The 15,578-nt window shown below is 31.6% G+C and overlaps 1 protein-coding gene across 1 annotated transcript in view; it reads left to right on the top strand.

Moving 5' to 3' along the window:
- The first annotated feature begins 2,642 nt into the window (after positions 1–2,642).
- gus (splA/ryanodine receptor domain and SOCS box containing gustavus) overlaps positions 2,643–15,578 on the top strand; it is a 78,714-nt gene continuing 65,778 nt past the window's right edge. Inside the window, exon 1 of the mRNA XM_070646407.1 lies at positions 2,643–3,002. Within this exon, the coding sequence (XP_070502508.1) occupies positions 2,671–3,002 (332 nt within the window). The 5' untranslated portion in view covers positions 2,643–2,670. The remainder of the gene's footprint in view (positions 3,003–15,578) is intronic.

The following is a 15,578-nucleotide window of genomic DNA, read 5'->3' on the forward strand; positions in this document are numbered from 1 at the left end:
ACGAGCGAGCAATTTTTCAGCACATCCATGTCGACACATACATATATAGGCAAAAATGCAAATATGTTTACTAAATCAATTAAATGTTATGTCATGAAGCTTATCTCAGCAAATTCATTTATGCAGACAGCGACAGTGTAAACATAACAGGCACACACAATAAGTATTTCTCATAACCCATTCCCGAATTCACTTTTTAAGCTCATTAAAGTTTCACGAATTGAATATTATGTTGACAATGTGCGAAATGCGGAGCTTTTTTTTATGCTGACTTTATTGAATGTGCTTTTCAAATATGAAAAAGCTCATTTTGCTCCCCACTTCGTGTTCTCTCCGCAACCTCATGAAAAAGCATGCAATAACTACTTCTCCAAAAAAAAAAAAAACCCTTTCATACTGCACATGAGCAGTGAGTTTAATCAATTTTTGTGCTGTTTGCTTCTCACTCATCTACATTCACATACATGTATCATGTTTGAGTCGTGGCTGGAAGGGAAAATTTGTCGTCATAAAAAAATAATAATAATAATAAAAAGAAGTTATTATTTATCATCTACTCGTCATTTTCATATTTGCAATGATATGCAAAGCACATGGCTTTTTATGACATGAACAAAGAAATGTGAATTTACTGATGTGACTGTTTTGATGTGATTTACAGACATAACAGAAAGTTGAATGTGAGATGGGTTTTGTGGTGGTTTTTGGAACTTTTTTTAATTAAGGGTATTTTTGAGAGAAGGGATTCGTTGTGGATCAGCGAGGGATGGCAAAGAGAGGTTTATTGTTTTAAAATTATTGATTTTTACAGAATTAATGAAGAATTTTACACAATTGTAAGGCAAATTTGAACATTTCTAATCTTGAATCAACAAAAATAAGTTAAAACTAGACATCAATTGGACATTAACCCGTCATAAACTCGTAACAATGTATTTTCACTGGATGTTCACTTAATTGCTCCTTATCGAAGGCGCACAAGAGCTCATAGTCGCATTTCACTAGATGTTCACTACATACTTCCACAATTCCTTTAAATCTGTTCAATATTCCTCCTATAACTGCCCTAAATCTCCTTCATACTCTTTCAAACCATCCAAAGCACCCTTAATCTGCATAAAATCAAAATTTTATCAACACATAAAATTTTAATAAATACATAAACTCCAAAAAAAATTTTAATCTCTTCGTTCTCAGACAGAATATATAAATTCCATTCGAATGTTTCATAAATACTAAATGCCACAGTCGAATATTTATTAATATTCATCGCGAGTTCAATCAGAATAAATCTTCAAAAAAGTCGAACAAGAACTTCCGATAAAAAAATAAAATAATTCTCTCACTTTATGAATTTTTAAAAAAAAGGAAGCACCTTAGACTCAATTCAAATGCTGTTTTTATAATCTACTCAGCTTCCGGGTAATGAGAAATTCTTCAAGAAAATTAAAAGCTGTCACTCTCGTGTCATTTTTGTTGTAAACTTTTTGTTGAAATTAATTGAAAATGACGATGATTTTTTTGTTGTTGTGAAAAATTGTGGAAGTAATGAGAGTCAATTTTCTTTGCTTTAAGACATTTTGAATCATGAGTGTGTTGCCATGTAAGGGATTTTGAGACCGAGACTGCGATTCGTCAATACCAAGACTTCGAAGAAGTCGTAGTCTCGAAAATTCATTGAAAATTCTCAGAAATTCGTCGAAACCGAGACTTTAGGATACCCAAATGAAGAATCATTACACTCAAATTGTGTGAATTTCAGCTAAAATAAAGTAAACATCTTTAAGCTTCCAATCCTTAAAAACAACAATAAAATCTACAACCATCATTCCCAAATTTTGCATATCATATTCTCCAACCTACATTTCTTCGAATAGCTGTTTAAAATGTATAAAACGTCTTTAAAGAGCTAACAAACTTTTCCATCCCATTCTTCCTCAATTTAAAGCACAAAAACATCTTAAGGTATTAAGAAACATGTTCAAAAATCCTCATCACGACATCCACTTCACGATCGTGTGGATATCTTTCAATAAAACATTTGCCTTCGTCTTCAACATTCCCCAACATTTCGTTTTTCATCCAATTTCTTCCAAGCAATAAAAGCGAGAAAATTTTTATAAGAAGAAAAGCTTCTCAGAGACGAAAAGAAAATTCTCTCAATTTTGTACATTCTCTCGTCGTGAAAATGATGATGCTTTTTCGTGTATGTTCCTTTTTTTCACAAATAAAACATTCCAGCAGAGTGTCTCTCATTCGCACACACATACGAGAAAAAAAATGAAAGATTTTTCGTGTATATGGCACGAGTTATGAGAACATAGAATATAAAAAAGCTTCGAACGACGAAAAAAAAAGGAAAATTTACTGAATGAAGAGCGGGAAAAATCATACGAAAAGCACATTTTTTTCCCATATACATTTCAGAGCAGTAAGAAGTAAGGCGGTAAAGAGTGGCGAGAACTAAAAAATATATAAAAAATTTCGAGAAGAGAGAAAAAAATTTGCGAGTTTTTAAAAGGAAAACGAAGTGAAAGGGATGAAATTTTAAAGGCAATGCTGTTAGTCTGTAGCTAAGTTATTGTAAATAAAATTGTGTTGTGGTTTTGACGAAGAAAATAAATTTTTTTGTGGTGAAAACATAAATATTATCGGAAGTGCAGCATAACAATGAGTTATCATACAACGAATCGATCATTTAATCGAATTAAAGGCAATCGTGCAAGAGTGCGACATCAGCTTAATAATCGACCGGGTTTATTAAATAATTTCTTCCTGTTTCCGACAACAGCACTCAATAATTGTCTACTTAATCCATTCTATGTGGTTAATTTTAATTGCAATAATGTTTTGTTGGACCTAACAAACTTAGTGACATTGCCGATTAATCAAAAATTAAAAACAAATGAGCCACTCATGACATTAACACCATTTTTGTGCTTTTTTCTATCACCAACACTTCAGGCTGGTATCAATAGAATGAATATGGATTATTATTACAGGTATTTATCACAAAAGAACCCCACTCATACTTTATATTATGTAGTATGTCATCAAATTTTCATGTTCTTTCATATTTTTGGATACAATTCTGTTGTGCTTGTGGGTAGGCAATTCTCATATCTAATTTTGAATTGCTTATTGGATATAATGGATTTGTAGTTGACATATATCGATTTGTAGATGTAATTAGATTTTAGAAGACAATGAAAGGATATTATTGAGGATGAGGGGGATATGAAGGTTTAATTAAAGTGTTTTTTGTAGATGTCAAGGCTTTTTGAGTGATGAACAGGCAGGGAATATTAAAGTGTTCGTCAGATCTTAATTATGGGGTTTATTCAGGATCATTCGAAGTGAAATTGCTAGGATATTAAATTGGATCAGTCTTTAAGACTTTTCCCAGTTCATATCCAGCTTCATCACTATCCCTAGCGGTATATTGCCGTCTTAGCCATTATGGTCTCGTCAGGACAACTTCATGTCTTACCGTAAGCACAACAACCTTATAATCTCCTAGCAAACACGTTGTCTTGCTCGTCTACAGTTTCAAACCCTTATCATTAACAAGAATTTTCTCACTTGATTGAGTGACATCCAACAAACAGCAATGAACGTCTAGCTATTCATATTTCTACAGCTATCAATTCACACTCAACAAAAAAACAAGAGAAGATTGGAATATTTTCTCGGTATTTGATCTTCGTCCCTTCAATAATGACCTTTTGTTCTTCTTTTCAATAAACATAAAGTTTAAAGTTCCAATGGATAGAACGGAGTACCAGTGTGTAAAATGATATCATGATAACAAAGAATGTCAATGACGATGCTCTCAAAACTCTCGGCAGACAGAAAGTATTTTTTGAAACCTTTCTTTTTCTACTTCGCAAAAAAAATGAAAATTTATTGTCAACGGTACGGTGTATGATGGCAGAAAGGTCATTTGAATGATGTGCTGTGTATGCAATAAAGCTTTAGCTGGATAGCTGATGAAAGCTCATTTATCATGTATGAAATATTTCATCAGCTTTATTATTTCTAGTTTGGATTGATGATGATGACTAGTTGGGATTTATTTGCAATTTTTATGGACTGATTTGTGGGGATTTAGTTGGGGGAAAGCATTGTGGAAGTGTTATTGGATGCTTGATATTGAATTTTAGGGAATTCACATATTTTCAATCAACAAAATTGATTTTTCAACTGAATTTTGACTTATTTGTTGATAATTCCTATAGAAACCCACTTGACGGGGTACATACATTCCTGCTTGTCATGATTGACGAGATTGTTCTCTAGTTTGTCGATTTTCATAATAAAATTCCCTTAAACACCCACAAAACCCAACATAAAATCAATACCAAACGCCATAATTACCACAATGTCCAACGATAAACACAGTAAAGACATCATAAAAGTCATTCATTAATTCAGTTTCCTTACATTGTCTGGTCATTGCCTTATAACATTTAAGCACATTACGGTGATGATATTGATACAGGATGTATACATGCTATAATTTCATATTATATGTGTGTATTAACTGAACATCCTTTACCATGAATATAATAGCATTACATTCAGCACTGCTGTCGTTTAAAATTTATTTTTATGTGAAAGTTTGTTGCTCATTTTTGAGTTTTGTATGCTGTTTGGGGAGATGGTATGGATGTGGAGTTGCTGGAGGGTCAAATTATATTTGGGCTTTATGTGTTAAGGATAGAACGCGATAGATTTAGGGACATGATTAGCATAGTCGCTTAGAACCTGATTTCTAATGAATTCCTAAGAATTTCTGCTCGAAACTTTTAGAAAACCAAGAAAATTCAAGGTACAATATCAAAATTGACATCTCACAGCCAACCCTGACTCAAAAAACAGCAACAATTCTTCTTAGCTACGACAGTAAAGAAAAACTGTCAACATGTTGACTAAAAGTTGAGAAAAAAAAGAACTTTTTCATGTCAGTACAAATTTTTCATTTCATTGCGGTAAATAACAAAAGAGACACAAAAAAAGGATAAGAAGCATTCTGGCTAGACAGAATTACAATATTTCTCGTCAATTGCATTACCAACTATCATTACATCGCTTGTCAATTCTGATGTCAATAAACAATTTTTAAAGCGACACAAAAACATCACGTCAAATAGAAAAATTTATAAAATTTTCACGCGATTAGCTTTTCAGCTGAATCTCGTGGATGTAGAGTTAAAAGAAGATGAACGTAGACAAAGTTTTTTTTTACAGACGTAAGCATCATGTAAATTATCTTCATGGCAACGATAAAAAAAATTATTATTTTTTCATTCGCTTATCAAATGTTTTTTATTAAATGAAGATATAGCACTTCTGGCAATTTGTCCAGATGGATTCGTGCTGAGTGATTTGTTTTTGTTGAATAATTATAAAGTTTTTTCTTTTTTTCATTCTCAAGTTCGTGGAAATTGAAGCTTTAGGGAGATGAAAGTTTATGAAGGAATTTAAATTACTTCTTAGCGAATTTTGTTGTTTACTTTTGGATTTTTTACTTTGTTACTTTTAAATGGATGATTGATAAGGTCAAAGTTGGTTAGATTTAGGGTTGGGGGCTGATGAGTTTGTAGTCTGGCTGGTCTTGATGACAACTCAATGTGCTTGCGGGCTTGGCCTGGAGTCAAACTAGATTCAAAAATTTCCAAAGCGATCCATGCTTCATAGGGAAGTAAGAGGACATCGCAAATGTCCTAACGGAATTTGTTTGAATTTTTAGGCTAATTCAAACTGAAAATTTGAATCTTAATATAAATACTGTTAAATTTGAAAACGTTTAAAATATTAAAATTTAAGCATTTTTTGAGCATTTATTAATGTTTTAATTAAGCCAAAAAGTCAACCTTATGATAATGTCTTAAAAATGTAAATCTACCTCAAATTCCCTTAAAACTTTTTCCACCCAAAAGTTACCCAAAAGCGTTATTCATCAAACTTTTACCCTCCAACTCTCCTCAACTTTGCCTCTCATTTTTCTCTTCGTTTTATTTCTCATTATATTTTTATTTTCCTCTTTTTTGCTTTCCCTTTGGTTAATAGATCGAAAAGAAAATCGAACGAGAAAAAAAAGAACACTAGACATGCGAAAATATAAGACTCACGACTGTCTGATGGGAAAATCCAATTTGTAAATGATATATCTAAAAATAAATTAAATTGCGCAGAGGGAAAAAAAAGGCAAATTGAATTTTTTGTATTTTGGGTGAAAAATAAGAAAATTTTCCATATTATTTATTATGTGAATCATAATTGTATGCGAAAAGTATTTGAAAAATTGAAAGAAATTCCCAAATCGTGGGAAAAAAATGTCGTTACGAGTCAGTAAAATTTTGTGACAAAATGAGGAAATTGTCAGTGATGATGGGGAATATGGAAATTGCTTTGATGAGTTTGTAGCTCTGACGGCTTGATTTTGAGAATTTTATTAGAATTCAGATGAATTTTCAATATTTTTATAAAGTCAAGAATTACGTCAATTGCGATGAGAATCTTAATTTTGTAAGATATCCTAAAATAAATTTCTAAAGCCCACTTAAATACTCACTAACCTTTTAAAATTCTCTGCATTGTCATTCAAGAGTTATGTCTATAAATCCTAAAATTCTATCAATTCTTATCCACAAATAACTTTATTCTGAAATCGCACTGAACATTGTAGACCCATTTAACCAAATGCCGGACGTCATCAGTTAGTAACAAACTTTCGTGCCCTTAAAAACATTCGCATGCACATCTCCACTAGCCAATCTAATTCCCTTCATACTTCATCCAAGAAATAACTCAAAAGAGTCAGTAAAAGAAAATTGTTTCACAAAAAAGAAGAACTAAACTTTGTGGCTGATTTTTCTTGATTATTTTCAACAATAAAAAGAAGCTTTCCATTCTTTGTGATTTTTTTCTATATTTTGATTCCTTTTTTTATTTATGTGAAAAAAAGAAGTGAAGGAAAAATGTAATAATAAATTGGAGAACCGACTACAGAAGAAAAATGCATTTTTCTTTCCTTTTTTTGTGTATTGAGGAACAAATGAGAAAGGAATCTCGGTTCTTTATGTATGTGAAATGTGATTAAGTTGAATGAGCATTGTGAGGATGGATTGGATTTGGAGCGCAGGAAATTGAGGGATTTATTGACATTGTGCAGTCAGGGATTGTCTAGACTTCCATAGAATCTTTAATTATGAACACTAATATGTTCACAATTCAGAATTCTTGAGTTCCTTGACCTGGGGTAGTAGCCTTGGTCATATTCTTCTTGTTACTTCATTGGCTGATCAATATTGATCAAATGTCACGCAATCCGTCAAAGCATAATGACCTCTACTGTTCCACATCAACCCAAATCGACCCAAACTCTTTAAAAATTCCATCCATAGCATTCACAAATTCCCAAAAACCCATTCAAAAACCTCCATACACACAAAAAACACATAACCCGCAAATCTTTACCGAAAAATATGCACTTAAAAAAGGTTTTGTAGGAGAGAAAAAAACAGCAAAATTTATGACTGAATTCGAAATAATTTTCATGAAACATTCAACATTAAAGAGAGTCGAAAAAGGAAGAAAAAGCTTTCGGGTTTTTCCCCCCTCAACAAAGACTTGCACACATTCACAAAGCCATTCCATTTTTCCTTCTACATAACTGCAATTTTCATACCAAAAAGAACAAGAAACACATTTTTATCGACTATGAATTCATTGAACTTCCGAAGTTGAAAGGAAGAACAAAAAGAAGGAATATAAAAAAAAAAATGTAGATTGCCATCATTTTATCCATAGCGACAGCATAATGAGCAGAGATTTCTTTTCTTTGATTAAATTGCGACGTGATTACTTCGCTCATTCTAAGCTTCACAAATATCTCTCTGCCCTCGTGTGCCATTGAACGGTGAACATCATCGTTTAAATTAGTATGAAAGGATTTCTTTTTTTCAGACAGATTTCATGGAAGTGATTTTATAGTCGAGCAAAAGAAGAATAGTTAGAAAGAATCTTTGAATGGTTTGTTAATTTACTTCTCAGAAAGTTGTTTGTGAGACTGCGACTGCAACTTTTATTGAGGAATGAGATGAGAATTTAGCTTGATAATGAAGAATTTTGTGGGGAAAATGTGGAGTTTTCTGTAGAAAATCATGAAAGGTTTTGGATAATTGATAATGATGCAGTCTGGATTTTTGATGAAAATTGACAATTTAGAGAATATTGGACAACGTTAAAGACGTTAATGATCATTTAATGAGGAAGGGTTCATCAAAGTAAAACAACTAAGGCTCAAAATGCGGTTTAGAGCAAACCCTGAAATTTCTAAGAAGTCTAGTCGACTTTAGTATTGGGACCGAACATTACCATCGGTCATGATTGATCATTCCTGTCGAAATAGTCCCCAATCTCAGCTGAATGCCAGAAAAGCTATTAAACCCAAATATACAAGGTGCTTGATCAGTTACATTGTGCTCTGTTAGAGAAAATCTGCAAAGTCAACCTAAATTCATAAAACTGCAAAAAAAAACTTCTAATCTCCCATAATTTACCTCCATCAAACTTCCATCCACGACTTACACCTCACATTATCTCATCAATATCATTCCAAACATTACCACACGCCTTAATATTTTTTTTCAAGCCTCAATTCCCTTCGCCCTTCACTGACTTATTACTTAGACTACAAAAGCCTCCATTTACACAATCAGTGCTGCTATTAAACAGCTATTTTAATTGGTTAATTAAACAGCAATCAAATGTACTTATCGGTAAGTATTTTACTTTTTCACTCATGCTGCCTCAAAACGAAATATTTTTATTTCATTTTTAAGATTTACCTGAACTTATTTTATATCTGGAGCTAATGTAAAGTTAATGCCGTGTAATGACTCAGAAATGTGATTTTATGTCTTGATGGAAAAATTATTTTTGAGGCTGATAATAAAAAAAATATTTTTTTGTGTAGTCACGAGAAGGAATTTTTTAAGCAACACATAAAATAAAGAAAAGTTGACAGACTTAATTCATTACATTATTGACAGAATGTGCTCATTAAAAAAATCTCCTACAGTAAATCCATTGAGGTCAATTAAATAAATGAACGATTATCTCCAATCCAAAGTGCGATTTTCACATTAATCATGGACATGGAAATTCGATACAATTTAGTACAGTCTGCATATGATACATGACCAAAGTCAATGAATTGCAATGCTCGCAAAATAATAAGCAGTGAGCATGAGAGATAGGGAGTTAAAGTTAATTAAATTAAATGTATATGATTGCACTTTTTTTGTCGCCAATTGCCTTTCTCATTTCCTTGCACAAATTCACATAATTATTATTTACATTGGTGGTCGTCAGTGGTACGTTTAACTTTACTTACTTACGTTTGCCATATATACACTATGTATGTATGAGGCCACGCATCATTGGCACGTAGAAATTCCTTTAATTTCTGCTTTTATGCATACACAATTCTGACAGTTCTCATTCATCGATGCATCGCACGTTTCTTCATTATTTTGTTTAACTCATGTTATTGCGACATTTCCTGCTTCTCTTCAATAAAAACTTGAATTGCGTGAGCGGTGTGGCTTCTAGACACTCTTTATCGTTTGTTATTTTGACGTTTTCTTATGGAAATTAAAGTACTAATGAAGAATATTTAAAGAGGTTCGTATTTTTGTTCTTGATAGGCGTTTGGGAAGGTTTAGACCTTGGATGTTGCAAATGTGATGTTTGTCTAAGGATAATATAGCACAGGTGTGGAATATTTGCTTGTTTTAAAGCTGAATAGAAGGTTTTATGGAATTTAAATTTGAAAAATTCCAAAATTTCAAAGTTTACTTCAGCTAACTCATATAAAATCCAAAAAAATGTCCATAAAATCTCTTAACACTCAGCTTTGAGTTTTACAGCCCATAATCCACATTAAAGCTTTCTCCAAACCACCCCAAGTCACCCAAAAAATAGTCCATAATATCTCACTCGTTGGTGTAATAATTTCACATTATGATATCATTAATGTCCCTACAGCTGTCCCGTGAACATTATGTCAAGCGCGAGATTGGAGGCCGAAAAACACAAAAAAAAATTATTTTTTGTTATCAGTCAGTGCAAATAATGAGATTGGATGCGCTTTTATCCATTAATTTTTATATTTTTCGAGTGAAAAAAATTGGTTTTAATTGTCGGTTTTTGTGGGAGTGGGATATGAGATTGGTTGGAGCTGATTGAAAACGTTGGCTGATGGCTGGGTTAAAGGTGATGGATTGATGTGAATTTGAGGTTAAAGAGGTGAAAATTTTCGAAAATAAAAATTTTAATAGGTTTGCTTGGAGATAGTATTGATGGTGATGGGAAGTCGTGGAATTTTTGGTGATTCTTGATGGATTTTTGGATATTTCCTTGATAGATATGGCAAGGAGATCACATAATGCTGATCCATAAATCATAACCTCAATTCCGGCGTGTTTCCTTCAGGAAATTCTCATTCAAAATATTATTTTCCTAGAAAAACCATTAAAACCCCTCTAATTCCTGTAAAAAATTGCACGCCCCTAATCCCGTCTAATTAATAACCACATTAATTCCCCTAAAAAGTCCCCACTTCGTCCTCATAAAGCACAGCCATGAAAAAAATGGCAATGCGGAAAACAAAGGAACATTACTTTAATTACTGAATATAATGAGAAAGAAGCAAAAATACATTAATGGAAACGGTCAATGTTATTTTGAGGGTGGCAAAAAACTTCTTCCACATAACAGAAATGGAAATTTGCTGTTGCGACAAGTTTGTGATAGAAAGGAATTTTTACTGTAATGTAATGTAATTAAAAATCAACAGATTTTTTTTTTCTTTCTCCTTCTTCATCAGCCTGAATGTACGTTAGGTGATGGAAAATGTTGAGAATGAACAACAAGAGAAAAAAAATTTAAATTAGACATTAATGTAGCGATGAAAAAATGTCTTGCGCGTGACATAATGAATGAAATTTTATGCTGAGTGAGATAAGAGACACTAAAAGGGAATAAAAGAAAGGTTTTAAAATTCCTTTTGTGAACAACAGAAAAAAATGATGGTGGAATATTTTAAATTGAGTTTATTGATTTTCGAGATACAATAAAGTCGTGAGAGGGATCATGGAACATTATGGATGAGGTTTAATTTCAACAAATTGAAATTGAAAGGGATTATGTATTGAGAACTTTTTTTTTTTTGGGTTTATTTCATTTTGATGGAAATTGATTTCGCAATTGATTTGAATTTGCTTTTAAACGAGGCTGACTGAAGGTATTTGATGGATTAAGGACAGCTTTTGCCACTCTTTTTCATCATATTTTAGAGGAATTTTACAATGATTTCCATTGAAGCTTCTGAAATTGATGAAAAACTTTTCGAAGTGGACAAATATTTGACCAGTTTTGAATTCAAATTTTAAAAATCCGTTAAAAGTTAAATGAACTTAAAATTTGAAATTGTCCAAAATCACGCATCTGCACCCCCAAAATGCCATTACGACCGTTGTGACCCAAAAACTCAATCATAAAATTACTCAGCCTCACTGTAATCCTTCCAATTGACTTTATCGATCCGCAAACAAACATTAAGCACACAATTCATAAAAAAATATTGTCAGATATTATAAAAAATAAATGGTCAATAAAAGTTATTTTTTATGAAATTGCGTGAAAAGAGGCTTCATGATGTTAAATGATATCATTTAAATAAATGATGTATTTATCTTAATCGCATACGCGTCATTTCGTCAGCCAGGACCAATTTTTCATAAATTATATAAAAAAAGGCAGCCCGATCAATTTCTCATATTTGTCTTTTTCATTAATATTAAACAACTCTCAACTGCACAAATGAATTCGCATGATTATTTTATTTACGAATTGTGAATATAATTAATGATTCTTATGATATCTTTCTTTTGTGTTGTATATAATGTCCATAAGCTTATAATGAGAATGAAATATTTTTCTTTTACGAAATCTTTATCTTCACTCCCGGTGGCAATAAAAAAGGCATTAATTATTAATTTTTGCCATGCATTTCTTCTTATTTTTCCTGTAAAAATTGATTATCATGAAAAAAGAAGGCATGAAATTAAAGGAACTTAAACAGGTTAATCGAGTTGGGGTCATTGAAGCGCATTTTCTGATATTATATTTTATAAAATGCATGCATATGGAGGACAGACAACAAAATTGCAGATAACATCCCGTTTCCTTTTGTATAATCAGTATAAGGAGATCCACAAACACTGATAATGACCAGCAAAACGTGAAACATGAATTTATTTCTTAAATATGCATAATAAAAGCCACCAAAAGAAAAAGGAAATTGAACGACATTTTGCGTGTGCAGATTATGAGTTTCCTTAATAAGGCATAAGCAAGATATCTTACACTGCAAGTAAGTGCAGCCAATAAGTTGCTGAAAATAAATGACAGAATATTTATCATGTACTTATAAAAATAAATCATTAAACAATTTATGTAATGCTAAAGTAAATAGTTATGCAAAAGAAAAGTAAAGAGAAACGATTTCTTGCTTCAAGAATAAGGTCAGAATATTGTGAATGGCAAGGTCTTGAAGAAGTTGTTGCAGAAATACAACTCACTCGCTTTTGTAATTTCCATAAATAAAACAAAAAAATGTAAGGCTTCGGGCAAAAAAGCAAATTTAGCAAGTTTTTTTGACATTTTTGCTTTCATTTTGTATACTTAAAAGTTTTGTCTGTTGAAAAATTCAAATTTGAGGGAAAAAAATTCTCCACTTCAAATAGTTTTTTGCAGATTAAACTAACTTAAATTCATTGAAACTTATCATAATTCACTTAATGACGTAAAAAAAAGTAGCAAAGATCATCCTACAAAGTTTTAAGTCAATAAATTCTACCATTTAAAAGTTATCAATGATTTTGTATTATTTGACCACGTGGTTTGTGACAAATTCACCAAAGCTCCTTTAGTCACTGCTTTTAATCAACTTTTTCAACTCAACGATTTCCAACTTTGTACCAATTCATATTTTACATTTAATACTGTGATGCAATTGATGTCATAATCATGATCCGCAATCGCTCAACACAAAAATGCTTTTTTAATTGATTACATCATAAGCTGAGTGAGCTTATCAATATTAATAATGTAAGAAGATCATATTCACAATTAAAATATAATCCAATTCATAAGCCATTTAACGCAATAATAATTGAATGGAAATATTTACAATAAAATGATGAAAAAAATATGAAAATTAATATTTTTTTTGTTTTGTTTTTTATATAAATTCCATCGCTGATATGAAAATGTGAGCAACATTACAACATTTAAGCCATTAATTCCAATCTCACAACATAAAAATATTCTTAATGAAAAGGTTAATTGTAAATTACCATGGCATAGTGCTTACAATTGAACTTGTAAGTTGCACATTGGTACATACAGAGACACAATGAGCCACAGAACGCTAAATCCCTCTCGATGATATAAGAAAAATGAGCGTTACCGATCGTAAATTGGAGATAATTTGTTTGGTTGTGGTAATTATGCGCGGTATGAAGGAAAAAAATATAATTTATATGTTTTTTTGCCTCTCTTTTTTTTTCGATAATAATTTGCTTAACGAAATTTTAATTCCTCGCCTCGTACGTTATAGACATAAAAATTGGTGCAGGGTGTGTTTATGACGTTTTAATGCTATAATGTTAGGGTCGAAGTCGTTAAGAAAAAATTTAAGAATTTCTTTGCCGTCTGGAATTTCGTTTGTTATTGGGAATGTGCTGCTTTGTGGTATGTTGTGGATTAGATGATCAGCTTGAAGATTCTGTTCATTCCAAAACCCTTGAATCATCTGTCTGACTCTCAACTTTCAGCACAACTTGCTTTCCAGTCAACATCCTTTAATCCAAAAGCAAGAAATTCCCCATTTTATTGCTAAAAGCTTCTTATAGTTCACAGACACTCTTGAATTTGTATATGCAAAAATATTAAAAAAAAAGCAAATTTCCTGCACCAACTGATGCTGACTTTCTGCAAATACAATTCACACTAGAGAGCATCCAACAAGCAAGAAAATAAAAAAAAAAAAACTGTACAGAATTAAACAATAATTTAAATTTTTAATATTTATCTGTGACTTGTTTGTTCCTTTTCATCCTTGTAGCATGTACAGCACTTTTGCTCCATCTCCTACTTTATGAATAAATAAATAGCTATTTTTATGTGCATGGCTAGAATGTCTGCAAATATTTATATTTTTTAACCTGTATGTTGTTGGTGCTTGGGTGAGATTTGAGATTACGAACTTTTGCAAGTTTAATAATAGACCTTCTATAAAAGTTATTTGACAGCACATGATGTTGTCTACTTCTTATTTTGTCTATTGTTGACGATCGACATTTTGATCCCAGATGATGATTATGGATGCAAGACTTCCAAGAAGGAATTGAAAGAATGAATTTATTTGCTTGTTAATTTGTTGAGTTATTTAGAGCTTGTGATGCTGGATGGGTGGGATTGTAAGGTTGAGTTTTCTAGAAGGACTTAAAATAAAAGACAATAAATGATTTTCTGTCGGAATTCAACTTGTGTAGATGTTTTGAAGGATGAATTTTGAAATTTTATGCAAATTCCATTTAGATCACTTGGGAGTCGATTTTTAAGGTCATTCATTCAGAGATCCAAGTCGATTCCTAAGGAATTCTCTAATTTTGGATATTTTCTCATGCTTATTTATTCAAATCAGCATCTAGATGCCTTCTGTACATTCCTATGATTAATTCAAACAATTAATTTTCAACCATATTCCCAGTCCGTTCAAAAAATTAAACACAAAAACCTTAAAAACTTTTTTTCTAATTCCCAAAACCCTTTCATACCAACAAAAAAATTCCAACATAACCTCACTTTACAGTCAAAAAAATAATATATTTAATTTCCGTAACTTCTTTCCATTTCTCCTCACATTAAAATCATCCTATTTACTTATGCACCTCATGATGCAAAGTATAAAGTTTTTCTATTTGTTCTCATATGTACACAGCATCACAAGCATCATGTATATGATGTGGACATTATAAGGAATGACAAAAAGTTTGTTGTTAAAAGCTTTTAATTTTTATTTTTTTACTTCTTCTGTCTATGTCATGCAATATAAAAAAATTTTCTACACAGACTGAAACTTTTGCTCGGTGCTGAATTTAGAAAAATCGAATTACTGTAAAAAAAAGCGACAAAAAGTCAAAAAGTTGACATGAAAAAATAGTTTCGCTTCAAGTGACTTAAATGTTCTCGTTAGAATGCATACGAGCCATTAAAATTATACCAGCATAGAGTTGCAGACATAACAGAGAAGAAAAAAATCTATATGGAGGTATTATAAGCCATTATAACTCTTTCTTTTAAGCCGAGAGCCAATAGTACATTGACACTCAGACCTTCAACCGAAAAAAAATCATTCAATCATGAGGCCATTATCATTTTCCATGCTCTCTATAGTTCTTTAACATCAAGTCCGTTCTTTACACTTTTTCTTTTTCTTT

The sequence above is a fragment of the Chironomus tepperi genome, unplaced genomic scaffold (genome assembly GCF_022539635.2).
Source record: "Chironomus tepperi strain 1889 unplaced genomic scaffold, CSIRO-AGI_Ctep_v1 contig_359, whole genome shotgun sequence".
NCBI lineage: Eukaryota > Metazoa > Arthropoda > Insecta > Diptera > Chironomidae > Chironomus > Chironomus tepperi.